General features: G+C 40.7%; 2 protein-coding genes across 4 annotated transcripts; one reads left to right on the top strand and one right to left on the bottom strand.

Moving 5' to 3' along the window:
- Positions 1 to 2,184: 2,184 nt before the first annotated feature.
- HAUS2 (HAUS augmin like complex subunit 2) lies at positions 2,185 to 10,388 on the bottom strand. Of its 2 annotated transcripts, none has more exons than XM_081211889.1 (6): positions 10,182 to 10,388; positions 8,050 to 8,142; positions 6,732 to 6,801; positions 6,007 to 6,139; positions 4,858 to 4,966; positions 2,185 to 2,869 (listed from the first exon to the last, which is right to left on the bottom strand). In XM_081211889.1, exons 1-6 carry the CDS (start codon positions 10,269 to 10,271, stop codon positions 2,717 to 2,719), a joined length of 648 nt encoding a protein of 215 aa, XP_081068015.1. In that variant the 5' UTR covers positions 10,272 to 10,388; the 3' UTR covers positions 2,185 to 2,716. The 2 variants fall into 2 exon arrangements, with proteins under 2 accessions (XP_081068015.1, XP_081068016.1); XM_081211890.1 differs by lacking the exon at positions 10,182 to 10,388 and adding an exon at positions 9,949 to 9,978.
- A 271-nt stretch (positions 10,389 to 10,659) lies between these two features.
- Positions 10,660 to 21,344, top strand: LRRC57 (leucine rich repeat containing 57). Of its 2 annotated transcripts, XM_081211880.1 has the most exons (7): positions 10,660 to 10,817; positions 13,019 to 13,199; positions 13,773 to 13,908; positions 14,472 to 14,740; positions 16,062 to 16,247; positions 17,340 to 17,422; positions 21,073 to 21,344. In XM_081211880.1, the coding sequence occupies exons 2-6, from the start codon at positions 13,116 to 13,118 to the stop codon at positions 17,379 to 17,381; spliced, it is 717 nt and encodes a 238-aa protein (XP_081068006.1). In that variant the 5' UTR covers positions 10,660 to 10,817; positions 13,019 to 13,115; the 3' UTR covers positions 17,382 to 17,422; positions 21,073 to 21,344. The 2 variants fall into 2 exon arrangements, with proteins under 2 accessions (XP_081068006.1, XP_081068005.1); XM_081211879.1 differs by lacking the exon at positions 21,073 to 21,344 and having other exon boundaries at positions 17,340 to 18,245.
- The last annotated feature ends 306 nt before the right edge of the window (positions 21,345 to 21,650 follow it).

Below are 21,650 nucleotides of genomic sequence, written 5' to 3'. Positions count from 1 at the left end.
GGGTAACGCCATAATAGTAGTAGTAGTAGTAGTAGTAGTAGTAGTAGTAGTAGAAAGTCCAGCAATATCTCACCCCAATGCGGGTGAGACATGTGCGTCAAAAAAGAAAATAAATCAGGCCAAAGTTTGCAAAATCCAGCATTCTTTGCAAAAATGCCAGCAATTACGGGGCAATAGAGTCGACCAGAAACTGATCACCAATACATGGATACACCTGTAAGCCACAAGGAGCCTTCTGACCCCATGACTGATCTTAACTGACTGGCACTCTCTGCTTGCTGCTGTTACACACACCTTTGTTCACCATCCGAAAACCCCATCTTGCAATTTGAGCTTTATCTGTTGTGAGCCTCATCTAACACCCTTGATGGCATGTTTCCTGGATGTTTGGCTGCTTTGGGTCCACTCTATAGTGTATACATGAGTAGATCTATAGTGGCCTGCTAAAATGCAGATTCTCACATATATAAAACTTCATATATATGTAGTTTTATATACCCAAACTAATACTGCACATAGGTAGAAGAGTCAGCTTATGTAGTATTACAACAAAATAAATTTTGTATTGCTACAAAATTCTTGGTAGCCACCTTTACAAGGTTCAGGATGATTTATACTAACAAAACCATTCAAAATTAAATTATAAAACTCAAAGGGCAAACCAAAAATATAAAGTGCAGCTACCCACTAAGGAGAAACTGCACACCTCTAAGGGGAAATCATTCCAAAACCTTGGAGCAGCTGATGAAGGAAAGGCCCCATTATGTTCCTGATAAGCTGTATATGGAGCAAGGTCCGACTCAATAACTAAAAGTGGCATAGTTAATGCTAGTGAGGTGGTTGCAGAAATATGGAGCCCAGTGTACGGAATGCTTTTAAGAGTGAAGCACTAGCTTTTCATCTAGTAAGTATACTGACAGCCAGTGCAGGGTGAATACAATCACACCTTCTATCTGCTAGGAAAGGCAGAGTGCATTCACACTGTACAGTTATCTTCATACTGCTAAAAATACTATTTATGCAGCACTTCTTCACTTTCAGAGAGCTTTAGTGTCTTTAAGGTATTTGCCTTCACAATACTTTGAGTTTAGTATTGTTTCCATTTTGCAATATAGAGCTAATACTGCTATCTAGAACCTTGTTCAAAACCACACTGTGAGCTGATACTTAAAAGTTAAAAATAAAGTGGGGGTGTGGTGGAAAGCATGTAAACTTTCAGACTGTTACTGGTAACAAAAGGGAACCATTCACAATTATGCCCCCTAGTGACAAATGCATCAGCACACCAAGACCATTAGAGATGACCATTCAAATTTGAGCAGTTACTAGTTATCTGTTCAATGTTGTCATCACGTGTCAGGAGGCAACCACTGTTATCTTCCTTTTTCTCAGACAGCATGTGCTGATAAATTATGTCCTGTTGTTGCATTATTTAAACTTTGTGAATGTACTCTAATAGAAATATCTGCTTAAATTAGTATAGTTTAAGTTGTCTGTTAATATCAGTAAGGTTAACTGCTTTAGAGAATTAAGCAGAAATAAATTCAGGAATCGATATGAATGTCTTTGAAGCATATTAAACTAAAAACTGCAAGTCTCTACACACATCCCACTGAATTCAATAAAACACAACTTAGTTCAAAGGAAATGTGTATAGGACTGGCTAACTGCATGGGCAAATTTACACATTTACCTACATGCCACTTAGGAAGAAACAAATATAAGGATTATGAAGAGTTAGAATTGCCACCTTCAATGTATGAGAGTGAAAGAAAAACTACCCATCCATTTTTATTAAGAAAGCATGTTTAGGTTATAAACACACAAATGCCTGCTTGCCAGGTTGTATGCATATGGGCATTTATTGTGAGATGTTCCCTGCTTGTAGTTTTTGTTTTAACATGTGAAAAGGAACACAGGTCCTGTCACTGGGAGAGAACAGTCTTGATATCCTCAGGATGCTGTTTACATAGCAGCACATCTATCTTGTGCTTTCTCTCAGCGGCTGGAACAGAGACCAGATGGAGATGAGAGACTGATGATGAGCCATAACAAGCTATAACGAATCAAGCATAGCTGATGGAGGATTATGAAACGCAGGCATTCGCTAGCACAGTGACAGGCTCATTTGTACACAGTTGCTTATTCTGCCCCCCCTTTCAAATACAAACTAAGGAAAAAGTATTTATTTAGTTTGTTTATTACTAACGGAATACTGTTTCCCATACTCTTCCTCTGCATTATTTTCTAGTACAGTATTCAACAGTATGAAGAGCAAAGGTATCAAGCTACAGATTTTCATATATGCACATTAGGACAGGGTGGAATCCAAAGCTTTCCCACCCATACAAAAGAGTCTATAGTCTGGTATTTTGATTGAAGTTTTGTACCAAGATATAAGTGGTCTCACTTTTTAAAATAGATAATGTTTATATAAAACATTTTCTATAAAATATAAAACATATGTACATGAAGCTGGTCTTGTTAAGGCAACATAATAAAATTGCTTCTTTAAAATATTCCTCAGAACCTCAAGAGGGCCATTTAACATCCGTTGTCAGTTTCTAACATAGCACTATTTCCACGTACAAATATATATTTCAGACAGACACAAGTGACTTTAAATGTGATAGAAGACATGCATTTTATCTACACACCAAATTTCTAAGTAGCCCGAGAATTGGGAAGGAAAAGGCATGGCAGGGAGTGTGCACTATTACAGAGTTATACTTCTGAACCAGGAATCTGATTCAGCAGTCAGCTGTGAATTTTCAAAGATCTCCTTTACTTTCTCTCTCCACTCCAGTATTTGTTCTGCCAGTGCTTTTGTGTCTGTTACTAACAAGTCCATCTTTGTTAGTGCACTGTCCTGGAATGAAATAGGAAAACAAGTATTTTAGCATGCTATGCTAAAACTGCAACAACATAAGAACTCATCACAGGGACTGCTGCTCAGGGGAAGTGAAACTAGCATACCTGCCCTGGCATTTGTCAACGTACTCCAGGAAAGATTCCTTCATATAGCTTTAGGGGTAGCCATATTAGTCTGTTACAGCAGAAACCCAAGAATTGATGCGGGTAGTGCTGTGGGTTAAACCACAGAGCCTAGGACTTGCCAATCAGAAGGTCGGCGGTTCGAATCCGCACAACGGGGTGGGCTCCCGTTGCCCGGTCCCAGCTTCTGCCAACCTAGCAGTTTGAAAGCACGTCAAAGTGCAAGTAGATAAATAGGTACCGCTCCAGCGGGAAGGTAAATGGCGTTTCCGTGCACTGCTCTGGTTTGCCAGAAGCAGCTTAGTCATGCTGGCCACATGACCTGGAAGCTGTACGCCGGCTCCCTCGGCCAATAAAGCGAGATGAGCGCCGCAACCCCAAAGTCGGCCATGACTGGACCTAATAGTCAGGGGTCCCTTTACCTTTTAAAGACTAAGAAATTTATCCTGGCATAATCTTTTGTGGAGCAGAGTCCACTTTATCAGATGCATTGTGTAATCCTCACCTGGCAGATATGTAATGCACACATGGGTATTAAGAAATGCTAAGCTTGCTATTAAGTCAAGTTTAACATTTTGCTATTAACTTATAATTCCCTAGAACCGGGTTATCTGAAAGAGCAACTCCCATATAGATCTGCTCGTTCACCAAGATCTTTGGAGGAGGCCCTAATGCCAGACTGCAGGGGCTCATCTTGTGCCCCTAGCCTTAGCAATGACCCTTCTTACTCTTGAGATATGGCAGGCACCTATTTAACAGCTTCTGCCAGCTTTTGAACACATATCTAGCTTTCCCTTGCTTCTGGTATCAGTTGAATGATACCTGACTGCTGTTAACAGTGATATGCTGGCTTTTTAAAATAGTTTTTATCGTATACTGAATTGTTTTGCATTTAACTGTTTTGTTGTTCATCACTTCGGTACTATTTTAATGAGGGGATGTTAAATAAAGGAAAAATGTAAAAGTTGGAATTAAATGGCAATGAAAAGCAAAATAAAGTACAGTCCAATGGAACCGTACAGTTCAACTGTACAGTATGCAGAATAACTAGAGTGACCCTTCACAACTGCAATAATTAGTGATAATACAATCATCTTAGCACTGACGGGAAATTAACACCTGTAGCAGGACAGAAAACCAGTCACTATTCAGACTCAAATAGATGGAAAATGAACTTTCTGATCAATTGATGCAGCAATTGAAGCTCCTTTCTTCAAGGACAGAGATACAGATTCACAGTTTCTCTAATTGCAGGGGAAGCTTAGTGTGAAATGAAGCAGAAGTTACAGTGCTTCACATACCTTATGTCAGGTACAGTGGTGCCTCACAAGACGAAAAGAATCCGTTCCGCGAGTCTCTTCGTCTTGCGGTTTTTTCGTCTTGCGAAGCAAGCCCATTAGCGGCTTAGCGCTATTAGCGGCTTAGCGGATCAGCTGATAAGCGGTTTAGCGGATCAGCTGCTAAGTGGCTTAGCGGATCAGCTGATAAGAGGCTTAGCGGATCAGCTGTTAAGCGGCTTAGCGGCTTAGGATCAGCTGATAAGCAGCTTAGCGGCTTGGGAAAAAGGGGGGAGGAAAAAAAAACCCCCGCAGGAACTCACAAGAAATTTTCGTCGAAGCAAGCCCATAGGAAATTTGTTTTGCGAAGCACCTCCAAAACGGAAAACCCTTTCATCTAGCGGGTTTTCCGTCTTGCGGGGCACCACTGTACAGGCCTATTAGCCAGCATTCTGAGTGAGACAACCCAGGGAATCCATAGCCTGGTGAGATTCGAACCGGAGACTTCCAGCTAAGACTTCCAAGCTCTTAGCCACTACTTTACTATCAAAGGAAACTAGGAAAAGTTATATGACAGACCACTCACCATGTTTTTCATAACTAGAGGTATTTGAGGAATGCTCCTTACTGTGGTTAGATGGGTTTCTAGTTTTTCAATGAAAGCCACTGCCGACACCAACAATTCTACTACATGCCTGCATGAAAAAGAAAAATTTAACAGAAAATGATAATATCTTTGTGAGGTGATATTTCACACTATGGAGGCTAAATATATGTATCACCTAGGAATATTTCAAGTTGTTAGCACTGTAAAAGAGTAAATATAATCTGGGGGATTTGAAGGGGAGGGGAGATTGCTCAATAATTCACATGTTACGATTGTTGTTATTTTTTATTTTATTTATTTGTTGTTGTTGTTGTTGTTGTTGTTGTTGTTGTTGTTGTTGTTGTTATTATTATTATTATTATTATTATTATTATGTTTTGGTTTCTAACAGGAAACCCGCCCCCCCAGAAGAGATAATAGGAAGAGAAATTTCAACTGACTCTATACTGATGGTGGTGGAAACAGATACAGATAAATGACACTGAACCAATATATTACTTAGTAATGGCAGCAAATGTTTGAACAGCCCAATATTGGGGAAAAGCAGCCACCTACTATCGCTGAGTGGTTGATCTTTATTGGTCCTTAATGAAATGCATTAAATGAATGTGGATGAGAATTAAGAAGGGAAAATAGAACACAAAAGCTATTTAGAAAATTTATTTTAATGTTATAGCAGAAACAATGTCTTAATATGAATTGGACTGAGCTGATAAATGATTTAGAATAATTTAGCTGCCAGACTAATGTAGATTTAGAAAACAGGCTGTGCATACCACAGAGTGATTTAAAACAGGAAAAAGAAAAATGTAATGAATAAAGTAAGGATTGTGTGTCTTGTAAGAATGTTAGTGACTATGGTTAAAATAAAATGCATTTGTGATACACCGAATATATGTTTGAAGTGTAACTTTGATGAAAATTGAAATAAAGGATGTTATTTGGTAGCAGAAGTGAACTGATTGTGGCTGTTTAGAGTTCTGCAGTAACTTGTTTAAAAAAAAGTTTTAGCATCATCATTTGCAGTTTTATCTGTAATTGGATTTTGTTCCCAATGTATTTTATTGCTCTGCAAAAGAAATGAGGAGTACCCAACATGTGAGTAAAATAACAAAAGCAGTTTGTTACCTGTGGTAGATAGCTTCAATAGGCAGACTTTCTTGACGCACTGGTTTCATTAGCCTCTGCCTAAGAACCCATTTCTCTTTCAGCACTGCTTCTAGGTGTTTGTTCATCGCTTGCAGAGCCTGGCATTTCTGAGCTACAGATTTGTTTTTTTTTAAAAAAAATGGAAAACTTTCAGATTTAAACATGAATTGAAGTGATGGTTGGCTTAAGCTGCTCACAGTTGTCTTAAATGAAACGCTCAGGATTCTGAATGAAATGCCAATTTCAGCATATGCGCAATGCATCTATGGAGTTGATGAATACAAACACTTCTAATTTCTTGTTTCCTTTTTCAGGGATCATTCCTGTTCAAACTTTTTCGCTTTGGCTGCTAGATGCTTCGTCACCTGCTAAGTGTGTTAAGCATGCTACTTCCTCAACAGACTTCTACTCTCCTGCTGCAGCCTCCCAGGCACCCAAAAATCTGTTTTGGAAGGTTGGTGGGCCAGATGTGGGGCGGCAGCAGGCTGCAAAGGGGAGGAGAGAAAGGTAGGTCCCATTGTGTCCACTGGCACAATGCTGGATCTTGTTCATAGATGGCAGCTTTGTGACTCAACCAATCTCTCTGACACCAGTATACTTACAGCAGGATGATGATGTAAGGCTTTGTCTAAATAACTCTTAAGATTGATCTTCTAGGAGTGCTGTTTTGGGGATTAAACAATAGCATGAAACAAAATACTTACTTAGGTAGAATGGATGAGTAATGTCTGCTGTATCTTTTTCCATCTGCAGGATTTCAGCATCTAGCTTCATCTACACACATTAAAATAGTTACACTTATATCCATGCAGTATGTTTAATGTATTTACAGTTGCATTTATAACTGCTTTAAAACCCCCAACAACCCTGACCATTTTCAAGTATTTTTATCAAAGTAATTCTTCTATGCTTGCAGGAACCACAACATAATTTTATTTCTGATAAGATTTGTGGGAAGCTTATTTTTTAATGTATTTAACTAAAATCTCATAATTTCTTTTTTAAAAATAGTTCAATTTATCATCCCTTAATTCCGGCTTTATTAAGACTTCCAGTCTCCTATGCAAGTACAGAGTTTGGATGCTGGAAAACAGAATCTGTTCTAGGTGGAACTATTATAGGCTAAATTCCTACTTAATGCAATTTTCATGGCTATGTCACTAAATCACATCTCTGTAGAAGAGGATTAGGGGTGATAATTTGACAAGCTTCTCAACCTCAGTTGAGGCACCAAAGAACAAAGAGGGAGAGGGAGTCCTGGCTAAAAAAATATATAGGATTGATTTCAACATATATAGTTCACATGATAAGAAGTGCTTCTTACCAAGTGAAAAATATATTTTAGAAAACATTATCTTTTGAAACCAGGCAAAACAGAAAAAGAAAGAAATGCGGAGTTATAGTAAGGGGATACCTGGTTTGGCAGTAGTACATACGATCATGAGCTAAAATGAATTAGTGGTGTAGTGGCCAAAGAAAAAGGGAGGGAGGACGCAAATGCAAATTTAAGATGCATTAATCAAACCACAGTTTCTAAGTTCCACTTTATCTTGTCCACCTGAAAAACTGTCCAGTTCTGGGCACCACACTTTAAGAATGATATATAGACAAATTAAAAGAGGTGAAGAGGAGGAAAATGAAGATGATTAAGGGTGAGGAGAGCAAATAGTTGTTCTCTCCTGCTCCAAAGGGCAGAACTAAGTTACAGTAGGGTTGGTTTCAGCTGAATATTAGGTGAAATCTCTTAAATGTAAGAACAGTTCAACAATAGGAAAATTACATAAGGAGGCAGTGGCCTCTCCCTCACTGGAGGTCTTCAAGCAGAGGCTGGACAGTCATCTGGTGGAGATACTGTAGCTCTGGATTTCATGCATTGGCCTAGATAACCTGCAAAGCCCCTCCAACTCTATAGTCCTATAGTACTGTTTCACCACTATGAAATCATTTATTACAATTCAGAGGAAATTGTATGTGTGGCCTATTCAGCAGAGGTCCTATTCTGATGCTCAAAGATTATTTTACCTCACTGATTTCAGCTTGGAGATCAGCAATTTGTTCTGCCTCTGAGAGGCGAACAAAGCAAGGAGCGGGTTTTCCACATCTATCCAGAGTTTCCTGAAACAGAAACATGAAAATTCTCAATAAACATAAGCAATTCAAGCTTCCTTGAAATTAGGGTTCCAGTCTTAAATACATTTAGGTTGCAATCCCAATGTCTTTGCCTGGAGAAATGAAGGACAAGCCAAGGTCGGCGGTTCGAATCCCCGCGGCGGGGTGCGCTCCCGTCGTTTGGTCCCAGCGCCTGCCAACCTAGCAGTTCAAAAGCACCCCTGGGTGCAAGTAGATAAATAGGTTCCCGCTTACCAGCGGAAAGGTAAACGGCGTTCCGTGTGCTGCGCTGGCTCGCCAGATGCAGCTTGTCACACTGGCCATGTGACCCGGAAGTGTCTGTGGACAGCGCTGGCTCCCGGCCTCTAGAGTGAGATGAGCGCACAACCCTAGAGTCTGTCAAGACTGGCCCGTACAGGCAGGGGTACCTTTACCTTTTTATTACCTCAGTAATGGACTGGATGAGAGCCAACAAACTGCACAAACAATCCAGATATGACTGAGGCACTGTTCAAGGGTGGTTTCCCAGACCAGATAGGTAGAAGGTTGCCTCATCTTGATTGGGGTTACACTTCCTCTGAAGGAGCAGGTACATAGTTTGGAGATACCTCTGAATCCATTGGTGTTGCTTGAGGGTCAGAGTGGCCTCAGTGGCGCAGAGTGCCTTCCATAAGCTCCAGCTGGTGGCTCAACTGCACCCCTAACTGGACAGGGATAGCCTAACTACTGTTGTCTATGCTCTGGTAACCTCTAGGTTAGATTACTGCAATGTGTTATATGGCTGCCTCTAAAGATGGTGCAACTGATACAGAATTCAGCAGCCAGCTTGCTCACTGGGGCATGGCAGTTTGAGCCTATTACATCCACCCTACTTCCAGATCCTAACACGCATCGGCAAGGCCTGCGTAAATGTTCCACTCTGCTGTTTTAGTGATGTTTTCAAGGTCATTTATGGGTTTAGCACAACACACACACGTGCAATTGCACCTCCATCAGACACATGTAAATCGGTTGTTGCCTGTATCTGCCCATTCCTCCAGTCAAGCCTTTTCCCTCCACTTTGGGGAAGGGCTGTGGCTCAGTAGCAGAGCATCTCTTTTGCATGTGAACACAGAAGATGGCATGTTCAATCCCTGTCATCTCCAGACAGTGCTGGGAGGGAGCCCAGACTGAAACTATGGAGACGCACTGACAGTGCTGACAATATTGAGCTAGATGCATAAATGATTTGACTCAGTATAATGCATCTTTCTATGTTTCACTCTGTGTAAGTTACTTGTGTTCTGGAACAAAAGTCACTTCTATGGAATTAAAAACAAGGGTTACACATGCACAGACCCCCATTCCCCCCTACTGAACTTATGGGAATTCTCCATCCACAGTTATGCAGAGTTGAGTGGATCAGCCTTTTAGTATTTAAATAACCATGCATAGTTTTCCTGAGGATGCAAGATATAAAGAAAGGAAAATAAGATATTTCGTTTCGATTTAGGAACAGAATCCAATCCAGGTGGTCCAGAGAGCTACAAGAGCTGACAACTATAAAACTACAACTAGGATGGAAGTTAATATTTTTTACCATCATGAGCATGTTTCTTTCAAGAGTAAGCCCACCACCTAGATGTACTTTTAAGCAAAAGTAAACACACCACAAGCACACCAGCACTGTTGCAGCTGGACTAAAGGAACAAGGACAAAAAGCTAACTTTCCAAAAGGTGTTAGGTAGCAAGGCTACAAAAAGGGCCTCCCTTGACTTCTTGGATTAATGATGCCAGCCAGAACAGAACATACTGGGCGGCCTATGAACATACCGATATTATCAGCATCTTTTAAAAGCAGCAGGCAGCTTCAAATACGCCTTTCCCATCCCATTGCAATCGAATCTAATAAACTGAGCAGCAGCACTTTCCCAAAGTTTGGGCAGAAACGAACACACTGCAGATAATGGTTTTGCATAACGTGTATTTACATATTTCAGATGATGGTTTTGCGTTACGTGTATTTATACAACGTGGGGAGGGAGAAAAAGCGCGGCCCGTCTCACCTGGGACACCACCCCCGCGGACAGGCAGCCAGCCAGCAGCAGCCCAGCCGCCGACGGCTGCACAGGAGCCCACGGATTCGAAGAAGCCATGGCGAGGCGAGCATCCGCCGCCGCGCGGAAACTCTCTCGCGCGCCTCGCCTTCGAATGCAAAGCGCCTTCTCGCGCTTCCTTTCAAACTCGCGCCGCCATCTCGAGTGCGGGCAAGCGGCTCACCGGCACATTAGACGAGGGGTTGCTTATATATATATTTGTGGCAGGGAATGAGGGGACTCCCGATACAGGAGGCGCAACCCCGACGCAGCCCTCCCTGGCGCCTACTTATAGCGGTACCGGGCTGCGGCGAGACCAGATACCCTGTGGAGCCCAACGGCACCCAGGCGTCGTGGCCCTTCTCGCCATGTTGATTGTTGGCGGAAGTGAACCCGGCCGTGTGGGTAATGTCCACCCCCCGGAGAACCTCCACCTCAAGCTTATTCCGGGCAGAGGCTTCGCCATTATTCACGTTATGCGACGGGGTTGTGCTGTCATCCGGGGCTTGCGATTCGCCGTGGGGGATTAAAAACAGTGCGGCTGGCGTTTCTGGTGCTGCGTGTGCTTGTTGCTAGGATGCGAAGCGGCGGCGAGCGTAGTTACAGGTAAGACAAGCTCAGGTGCTTGTCCACCTCTTTAGGTCGTTCTCCCGAGAAAGCCCCTGGTTCCCGTCCTCCTTCCTCGGAGGGAAATCGGACTAGGGCAGCAGGGATGAGATCCCTCCGTTTATAGCCTGTGCATCTTTACCTAAAAGTAGCTGCACCTGGGAAGTAAAAACTCAGCTAAACTGTGTGGCAGCGCATCTGGACAGCCCACTACAATGCGTTTCTACTCGGAAGTAAGTCCTGTTTGAATGCGATGGTTCCTGTCCCAAGCCAGTATCCTGAAGCTTGCAGCCTAGTCGCATTGAGTTCAGTGTGGCTGACCTCTGAGTAAAGATAAACTTGGGCTCTTTCCCTCTAACGTAGGTCAACTTGGACAACGCCCATCTTAGATAAATATGCTGCTTTGTTTTCCCTCTCCACCCATAGTCCGCCTGGGTTGTATCCAAGTACTCGGAGTAGACCCATTGAAATTAGTGTTAGTCATGTCTATTAATTTCAGTGGGCTTACTCTGAGATCTTACCTGCGATGGATACAGCCTCTTCGCTGGATAGAGATGGCATATTGTTTGATAGCCATATGTGGAAGTGAAAAGTTAGGCAGAGTGTTGTTGTTTTCAATTCCACCAGCTGAGATGGAGGAAGATGGGGCAGCTGGGTTTCATCTTGTTCTCTTTATTTAGATCAGAACTGTCTTCACCTACCCACAGCCTCTCTTCCCAGCTTCAACTGAGAGGAGTGAGGAGGCGGCATGGAGAGCAGGCAAAAGCTGGTCCAGGGGAACTGAGACGCATTGTTTAAATACTGTTATTGAGTGAATAAGGATTTTGTTAGTATATGCATATACCAGTACTTGGGTGGTGCAGAAAAGAAACAGTGTTGACATTGGGAAGTTAAAAATCCATAGGCCTTTGCGATTCCTATAGCCGTGGAACCTAAACTTGAATCAATTATGGGAGCTCAAATCTGCAGCCTTTGTTTGCAGTACTGTAGATTAGTTGGGACTGAGGAAAGCAAAAAATGGAACCATTGAGGGGTTAAATATTTTATGGTATCTTCTGCTAACATCTATGCTTTTGATCCTTTAAGAACGTGAGTATATTAATCTCTGTTGCTCATCACTTGATAATCTGGAATTTCCAGGAATAAATATCAAAACTATGTTTACAAAGAAATATTTTTCTATGCTGGCTCATTAGTTTAATAGTTTGTGAGCTTGGTTGAGGGATATGTGCTAGAACCTGTTGTGCAAGTACCTTTCCACCATCCTACGTGACTGCTGGTATTTCTTTGTGGCCCTGTTCACATGACAGGGTAAGCTAACTATGACTTACCTGGACTGTGCAAGCACACAGGCTCTGGGAGAGGAGCTTGTAGCTAACTTTACTCCAGTCATTTTTTGCTTAGCTAAACCAAAGTTTGACTTAACATGTTGTCCGAAACCGAACTTGTGGTTAAGATTTCTCCTCGATAACCTGAGCTATATCCAAACTGTGTTTTTTTACTGTGTACTTTCTTTTTTTAACAATTGTCAATTCTGTCTTGTTCTTAATGGATTTGTAAGTTGCTTTGAGACATTTTCTTGTGAAGAACAATGAATAAATCTAATACTTAAGAAGTAAGCCCCCGTGAATGTGACATATTCCCTAGTTTGCATATGCTGAGCCTAGGGTAGACTATAAATAAGTTCTCATGGCTTCTAACATTATAAAGCTTGTTACTGGATGGGCCTGCCTGCCTGATTACATAACCTACTTAGTAGAGCTTTTTCTACAAGGCCGAATAAATTACAGTAAAAACCTGGGCATGTCTACTCAGAAATACATCCCATTGAGTTCAGTGGGATTTACTCCCAGACAGGTGCATGTAGGATTGCAGCCTTAATCTTCTTGGACTACGAGCATCAACATGCTGACCTGGAAACAAATTGTTTTCAGTACAGCTTAAAACACATTCAGTATTGCAGTCTTTGTCTAAATCTTTGTCCTACGTACTGGATATGCCCATATTTCCATATAGTTCTTTTTCATTAACTGTCCAGCTCACCCTCTATGTCATGATGACCGCATCAATTTACGCTTGATTTCTTATCCCCTGAGAAATAGGCCTGGGTGCTTTTCTTTTCTTGTAAAGATGATTGCGCTGCTGGGAAAAAGTGACTGATAATCCTGTATCATAAGTGTTATAAATTTACCTTTTAATAGAACATAAACTTATGTTGCCTAATGTGGCATGAATGAAAGTGACTCAGCTGGACTTGTGCTACACACATTTGTTAGCATCTGATACAAGAGCAGGAGGATGGGAAACAGTGCCTTAAAAGCGCATTTGGAGACAGCACAGAAAACGGGAGTATTCCAGCTGACGGGAAAAGGCCTTTCTGAGGTAAAGACCTATATCATAAACATGTGCCACAAATGATTTTATACTGCATAACGCAAGAGACAGAGAGAAATATTTGTGCTTTGAAGAGTTTTTAAATTTTTGAAATCAATTTTTGATATGTTAGTGGGATAAGAAGCATAGAAATGTCAGTTGAATGGGTTCTAATTAATGTATCTTATCCTAGCTATAAAAATAAAAGCTATTGGTTTAGTGAGGCTTATTCCCCAGTAAATGTGTTTTGGATTACAACTTTAGACCATTGCTGCTCAGGTGACATAGGATGGGAACATATAAGATTTTGCATTGCTTATGCTACCTATCATAGTGGACATGACATACTGTGATAAATTTTGTGTAATATGTAGTTTAATTGTCAATTTTGGAGGATATTCCCAAATTAAATTGTCCCTCTAGTCTTTTCACACCATTTATAGTTTTGTAATTCTGTCCTGCAACCTTATAAACCTAAAAAGCTCCTTACCTGCACCTTTTATTATCTTACCTACCCACATATACTTAATGCAATTTGTGTCGTTCTGGAATTTTCACATGATTTCTGAATTGCTTTTTCAGTTTCCTGAAGATCTGCAGAAGCTTGCAAGTAACCTCAGAACAATAGATTTGTCGAACAATAAGATTGAGGTCCTACCACCACTAATGGGAAAATTCTCTGTGTTGAAGAGCCTTGCTTTAAATCACAACAAGCTGAGTAAGACTTCTTAAATAACTCATCAGCTTGCTGAAATAAATTCAGTGGGACTTAGTGACAGGAAAAATATATATTTAGGATTGCAGCCTACATTACCACAAGTTTAATTCCATCATTTTCTTTCAAAGTAATAGACATAACTCAATACATTGGTTAAAAGCTTTGCAGCTTAGTAGAGGATGCTGTAAAGCTTGCAAAAACAGATTTTGTCACCATTGCGATTCCAGGTTGCTAAGATACTCAAAATTATCTCATCTTATTGAAATGCTCGTGACTTGTGAACCAAGCACTTAACTTGAAAAATTGCCTTTAACCATGCCCTACCTCTCCTCCTTCATTTTTCCACAAGCAGCTAGAGTTCCAAAGAGAAGGTAGAGCCTGCACACTAATTCGGGCAATTGTAGCTTATCCATTCTATATCTTCCTGTATTGTAAGATAAAATGTTGACTGTATCCTAACACAATGGGGTGCTGTATGATTCCACAACAGTGACCTTTATACTATAATTGTTCTTTCCTCCGAACAGCTTGATTTTATTTGTTTATATATATATTTTTGCTAGCTGCACTACCTGAAGAGCTGTGCAAGCTGAAAAAATTAGAGGCGTTGCATCTGAACGGCAACCAGCTGACGCAGTTACCGGCTGCCTTTGGACAACTTTCGGCACTAAAGACCCTGAGTCTTTCTGGAAACAAGCTCCGAACTGTACCTGTCCAGCTCTGCAGCCTGCGTCACCTAGATGTGGTGGATCTCTCCAGAAATCAGATCCAGAGTGTGCCAGATACAGTTGGGGATTTGCAGGCCATTGAACTAAACTTGAATCAAAACCAGGTCTGGAAACTAGTTTTTGTAGGCGTATATCATTCAGGAGGAAAGAGCTTCTCAAAGCACAAGCGTCACTTAAAATTCTACTGAAATGGGGGATCTCACTTAGAGCTGCAAGCAAAATTTAACATATTCCTTTTGTTTTGTTTGCCCTGCTAGGTTATTCTCTATTTTGTAACACAATTTTCCATTTGTTGAGAAGAACGTTGTAGCGTTTATGCTTTGAACATCATGTCTTTCTTCAACCAGTCTTAATTCCATTCCATTAAAACAAGACACCAGTGAAGTTACATTCAAACCTTGTACAAGTGGAAGACAGCTCATGCAGCTGAACTTTCTGTTTCCCCCTCCTTTCCCCCTGTAGCCTCCAAAAAGCCTTTCTAGAGGGTTAAAGTGGGACTGATTGAATATTGGATGCTATATTTGATGAAGCTACAGTGGGAGGGAGGAAATAACCTGAAATCTAGCCTGGGTGATTCCCCCCCCCCCCAACATACACAGTGAGCATAGCACACAATGTTCTATAGAGAGGCTTTTGGGGATGGTGCAGAAAAGAGAAGGGAGAAGGACACAAAGCTGTTTGTACAACACGGTTCACCCCATTGGAGGCAGTTCTATAGGGAAAATAGATTGCTTGAAGTTATGGAGTTGTTGTTTTTGGGTTGGTATTATAGGGCTTGAATTTGCATATTGTGCAAGCTGAAACGACAGTGCTATTACCATAATTTTATGCATGCATGTCTTAAAATGCATTGAAATTTTTGTAACACTTTTTTTTAACAAGATCACACCAAAGCACTGAATTGCTGCTAGTCAGGATGGACGAACATAGCCATCATGTTCAATCAGATGTTTTCAGATCAAGCCCCATCCCCTCAGCATTGGTAATACAAAGATACCTTAGAAATGGGGAACTACAAAATTCATGGCCCTGTGATGTTCATAACTAAGTACTCAGACTCAGTGTTGGGATGTTTAATTGTAACTCTCTGTGCTAGTTCCTGCAGTGAGTCCATCCTAGCTACCCAGTCAATTCCCCAATAGTTTAGTGTATCTGCATTTTGAGCATTCCTGCCTCCGACGATGGAGGCTGAGCATTGTAATCATGGCTAGTAGCCATTGATAGCTTTATCCTCCATGAGTTTGTCCCATCCTCTCTTAAAGTCACCCACGTTAGTGGCTATTACTGCCTACTGTGAGAGCAAGTTCCATAGTTTTAACTATGAGCTGCATGAAGATAGGATTTCTTTTATCTGTCCTGAATGTTCCAACTTAGCAGTGGCAGAGCACTAACTTTTTTCCCCTTTCCCTGTTTGATGCACAATAGATTTCCCAGATCTCCTCACAGATATCTTACTGTCCACGCCTCAAGGTCCTGCGTCTGGAAGAAAACTGTTTAGAACTAAGCATGCTTCCTCAGAGTATTCTCAGTGATTCTCAGATCTCCCTGCTTGCTGTAGAGGGCAATCTCTTTGAAATCAAGAAACTTCGAGAATTGGATGGATATGACAAGGTCTGTACTATTCTCTCCCCTCCCTCACCCTGCTGTAAACCAATAGGCTTGGGGAAAAATAAGGCTTCCATTTGTGAATGAAATCAGGGGGAAATGTTTGACTAGTGTCTTGCCCCTCATTGAATCCTAATCTCTCCTACTTCCAAGACTTCTATCAGATAGTAGCATTGTTCAGTTACATTCAGTTAGGAATATTACAATTCTGTTCTGAATTTGAAGAGTTGTTTCAGCTTTTCCAGCTGCACTGTCTCCCGGTAGAGTACAGGGTCAGATTTGAGGTGCTGGTTTTGACCTTTAAAGCTCTTCACGATCTAGGACCCTCGTACCTACGGGACTGCCTCTCCCGGTATGCCCCACGGAGGACCTTAAGGTCCATAAATAGCAACACCCTAGAGGTCCCGGGCCCTAAGGAAGTTAGATTGGCTTCAACCAGGGCCAGGGCCTTCTCAACACTGGCTCCGGCCTGGTGGAACGCTCTGTCTCAGGAGACCAGGGCCCTGCAGGATCTGATTTCTTTCCGCAGGGCCTGTAAGACAGAGTTGTTCCGCCTGGCCTTTGGCTTGGAGCCAATTTGATTCCCTCCCCTCCCCCTTTCTTTTTTCTTTTCCTTCTCCTCCTGTGATGAGGCTACATTTTAATGTTTCAATATTTTAATGTTGTATTTTAATTTTGCTTTTAAGTTGTATTAATTCAACTTGTTTTTATTATTGCTTGTTAGCAGCCCTGAGCCCGGCCTTGGCTGGGGAGGGCGGGGTATAAATAAAAATTATTATTATTATTATTATTAATTACCTAATACTATTTTACTTTTAAATTTTCTAATTCATTTGTCCAGCACAGAACATGAGTTTGTAGCTAACCAGTTATTTTTCTGAGTAGACCCAACTGAAGAGATCAAAGTTAGTCATGTCAATTAGTATCAGTTGGCCTGCTCCGATTTTGGATGAATAATGGCTACAACCCATGATCTTGAATTGGATCGGTATAAGAAACTGCTGGATAGGAAACATTCTTGAGAATCTCTCATTTATCTTCCTTTCTCTTGCATTTATTCCACCCAAACTCCTAATTTTATCATCTTCTTTTTTTAAGTACATGGAGAGATTCACAGCCACGAAGAAAAAATTTGCCTGATGGATTGCTACCGGTCTTATTTCATGAAGGAGAGACAAGAGGTGTGATGCACATAGCTTATATGCTGCTAAGTCTTTTCAGGAGAAGGAAACTCAAGGCTTTAACTGCAAGAGAACTTTGAACTGGTTGAATATGTTGTTTTTAAGGCCACAAAGTGAAACCAGGAATTGGTGAAACTATCTTGTACGTTACGCTTTACACCTTTGCAGCTAACAAGGCACTTCTGCTTATGTGATTCTTCATCTTCAGGGATCATTATGTTGTAAGAAGAAAAATGTTGTAGAACTCACTTGGGCTGCAGAGGTTTTATTACAGATGTTGGCAGCCTTATATAAAGTATGGAGTACATGGAGATAACACTAAGGGGAACATTTGCCAAGGAGTACACTGAGGTTCTGTAACAGGATTAACTCTAGAATGCAAAGTCATCTCTTTGCATTAAATGTTTTATAGTGTAGAGGAAACTGATTTTTAAAAATAAATAAATAAAAATCATGTACATTTGAAAGCACAAGTAATTGGGCTGATAGTAGCTCAATGTGTCTAATCAAAAATAGTTGTCCTAGCTTCATCTCATGCTCACCTCCCCTTGAATGGCTTGTCTTCCATTTGATGGTGTAATGCCCTCTAGTTCACCTGAGCATGCTAAATGAATGAAATACAGGTTCATAATGTCTACACTGTATTTGAGGGGGGAGGGAGCTGACACCTTTGCACTCTGTGTTCATGGCAGGAGCAAACTCAACTGCTTAAAGGGGATGATCACCTTATTACTGCCTTATACAAAGCACCCAGGAGGACCTAAGATATGCAACTTTCTTGAATAACTTGTATATTTTTATGAAAAAGATATTGCATCCACAACTGTCTTAAGCTTTTTGGCACCTTTTGACAAACTTCAGTTAATATATAAATTCACATCATGTAATCTGAATGGCAAAGAATAAATATGCACAGCTAAAATTGTTCCTGTAAAATACATTGCTCCTTATAAACTATTTAAAATAAAATACCTAGGAAAAAAGCAGTACAGTATAATTCATCTTTCTATATAGTGTGCGGGCTGTCAAGATCAATATGCATGCCTGTCGCTACTGGTGGTTGCTTTGGGTGTGATTGAAGGAACAACATATAGTCTTTTTTTTTTTTGGTAACTTGGATTTAATTGCTGGGGAAGGAGTTCATAGTTTGAGTTTAAAGGCTGTGTAAAGAATACAGCCTTTAAGTCATATCTATACCCATATACAGACTATACAGTCATACTTCGGGCTACGCGTTTTCGGTTTGTGGACCACGCCGAACCCGGAAGTACCGGAACTGGTTACTTCCGGGTTTCGGTGTTCACGCATGCACAGACGTGCAAAATGACATCACGTGCGTGCGCAGACGCAGCGCTGCGGGTTGCATATAGTTCCATGTAGTACAAAAAACACATCTGTTGAGTCTAAATTTCAGGGAGAAAACCTAAGTGGTCTTGCAAAAGTACTCTGAGAATGTGCTGTTTTACATGTTAAGCTCACTTAACTGATTTGTTTTTGTTTCCAACCTTGGGTCAGTCACTAATTCTGAGCTAACCTACTTCACATAGTTGTTGTAAAGATCTAGAAAGTGATAGAAAATGACTGCAAAATCAGACGATGAGTGCTCATATCATATGTACCAAAATTTGAGTGCAAAGTTGGGCAGATGTATTTGTTAAGGCTAACCTTATCAGGTACCTTACCACTCACCCTTATTATGCAATGCTAAGAAAACCTGATTTGAGAACCTTTATGCACATTAAGCGTAAATTCTCCCCCTTCCCCCACCATGTTTATCTTCTACTAGCCAGTGAGGAGTAGGGATCAAACAAGTATGCAGGAGAAAAGATTTTACTAGATAAGACTATATGAATCAACTGTTCCATTTTAGGGAGAACAGCTACTTGGGAGTTCTGGCAAGATTAAACCACCCCCATAAAACTAAAGAATTGTACATAGCCAGTGTGACACTAAATTCTTAGAAATTCCTCAGAAACTTGACAAACTTCAGGGGTTATGCTACTTGACACAAATATATGGAGAGTATCTGAGGCTTGAGTTTCTCCCAATACTTGAAGAAGGCATCTATACTTCCTCTTGCCGCATAAAATATGTTGTTTTTAGAAAAGGTCGCCACAGCAGCAGCAAAAAAGCATTCAGTGGAAGTCAGTTTTGATGAGTTCTCAGATGAGAAAATCACTTGTAGCTTACTCTCTCTAAAGTAGGCAACAAGGTTGTATTAAGTTCGATTTTCAATGCTAGTTAGCATTACACGTGTTTTTGAAAGAGACAGGCAATGCAGGCAACCATAAGTTAATTTATTCAGTCAGTCCAGCAAGTAGAAACCTGAGGCATTCGCTTAATTACAGCTTAAAATGGGCAATCTAGAAAGCAGAAAATAAGGTATAGTTTGATGTAGAGCACTATGCAGTTAAAAGCTATTTAAGAATTATAACACAAGAAATTATGCTATCCACATCCAAGTACTTTTTCACACTGCTGTAGAGTTTCCACAGAGGCTAGTGAACACATGTGCATTAGACAGCTACATTTTTACTTCATCTGTGATGGTAGTCTGGTAAATCTGAAATTAACAGTAACAGTTATTATAGCACTTGAATGTTCACCATTTTATTTCCATAGACTAGTAAGGTTTAGTGTGCGAACTGCCATTTCCAGCTTTGAGGATTGTATGTTTCACTATTACTAATACAAGGAAACAAACTGACAGTGATGTGCACAGTTTCTACCCTACACAGCTAGAATTACCACCTCGCCCTTGTTGACAGGAGGTTACGTGGAAGACTGAGCTTTGTCTTATTATAATAAAAATTATGGCTCAGTTGGAATTGATATGCAGAGTGGCAGAAAAATGAGGTATCCTCTTGTCATCTATGGGAAGTGACAATACAATGAGCCAATTTGTTTTAAGCTCTTGTCTGGCAAGACTTAAAAGACTACTGCAGCAACCACCACAAGGCACTGCTATTTACTGGGCAGTCTTTTTAGAAAGAAAAAGCACTCAGAAACAGTCTACATGAAGTATTTTTTTTCTTCTATGGAAGGGTTGGGAACTACGCTCCTCCCTCAAATTATGATCAGTTTATAATTTTTACATATGATAAAAAATACTCAGCTTAAACATATAGCAGCACAAAGCACTAAGCCCATATCTCTTTAGAAAACAAAATGATTCCAATGCTGTTTGGTGAACTCTTAATTAGAAGAGTGAACTAAAACTTTCTTGAGAATCCTTGGAATTGTAACATTTTTCATTGAACCAGTCCTATAAGAAAGCTAAATCAAGCACCTTCATCCTGAAACAGAAATGAACTGAAAGTTATATGCTAAGCATTACAGAAGGCCTGCACAACTTGCAACCCATCAAATTAAATGTAGTCTAGAAGCCATGAATGGCAGTTCCTCATGGGCTCCAAGCTTCAGGATTACACAAAAGGCTTAGTTCACAAGGGCCTAGCAAGGCACAACGCATAGTTGATGGTGTACATTCAAGCTTGAGGGATCACAATTTGTAGAGCAGGCATAACCTACAGCCAAGCCACAGCTTTAAAGTTTGTAAAATAAACACAAGTTCAGTCTCATGATAAAAGATAGAAGCAGCAAAGCTATGTTTCAATACTGACTTCAGTCTTTCACATACTGTATTTCAGTACAGGTTTGAAGCTTGAATACGCATATGGTTCCAACTAAAAGATGAGACAACCATTTTGTAATGAGTTGCTGAAGGAAACCAGGTGAGCACACAACTGTAGTCAATTCAAAACAATTTAAAGAACGGAGTTTTATCAAGCCACAGCAGATGCGAACTCACTGTAACAACCATAGCTTTTGTTCTCACTGGAAACTAGATTGTGCCCTGCTTTGGATGTATCTCTAGAAATCCTGTAAGTGTTTTGCTCCAAATAAATATCTCAAGATGCTGGTCTCCAGATGTCGGCTTTTTGGTACACAACTAGATTCATAGTTTGTGTAGGGAGGGATGAATTTATTTAGGAAACAGCATTACAAAATAGTTTTCACTCAATCTTAAGCTCTGCATAACTTTCCAAACGTTGCTTTTTGATGGAACATTTCACAGATCAAAATCTCTTTTCAGCAGTACCAGCATCCAAAGAATATGTAGCATTTACCAAGAAAAGGAAAAGATGTTTTCTGACAACTCATACAATAATCTGCAACAGAGCTCTTCACCTGGAAGTGTTTTGCTTGGAATCCTGAGTTGATCATT

Source organism: Podarcis bocagei (genome assembly GCF_964188305.1).
Source record: "Podarcis bocagei genome assembly, chromosome: 1".
NCBI classification, from domain to species: domain Eukaryota; kingdom Metazoa; phylum Chordata; class Lepidosauria; order Squamata; family Lacertidae; genus Podarcis; species Podarcis bocagei.
The sequence above is the reverse complement of the archived record's forward strand: the minus strand, read 5'-3'. Positions and strand labels throughout refer to the sequence as shown.

What these genes read in the sequence shown, in the direction of transcription:
- HAUS2 (XM_081211889.1), bottom strand. Translation starts at nt 10,271, where the DNA reads ATGGCTTCTTCGAATCCGTGGGCTCCTGTGCAGCCGTCGGCGGCTGGG. An exon ending in TCCAAGCTGAAATCAGTGAG is followed by an intron (nt 6,802 to 8,049) that starts GTAAAATAATCT and finishes TAATGTGTGTAG; the next exon opens with ATGAAGCTAGATGCTGAAAT. An exon ending in ATTGAAGCTATCTACCACAG is followed by an intron (nt 4,967 to 6,006) that starts GTAACAAACTGC and finishes TTTTTCATGCAG; the next exon opens with GCATGTAGTAGAATTGTTGG.
- LRRC57 (XM_081211880.1), top strand. Translation starts at nt 13,116, where the DNA reads ATGGGAAACAGTGCCTTAAAAGCGCATTTGGAGACAGCACAGAAAACG. An exon ending in CGGGAAAAGGCCTTTCTGAG is followed by an intron (nt 13,200 to 13,772) that starts GTAAAGACCTAT and finishes TTGCTTTTTCAG; the next exon opens with TTTCCTGAAGATCTGCAGAA. An exon ending in TTTAAATCACAACAAGCTGA is followed by an intron (nt 13,909 to 14,471) that starts GTAAGACTTCTT and finishes TATTTTTGCTAG; the next exon opens with CTGCACTACCTGAAGAGCTG.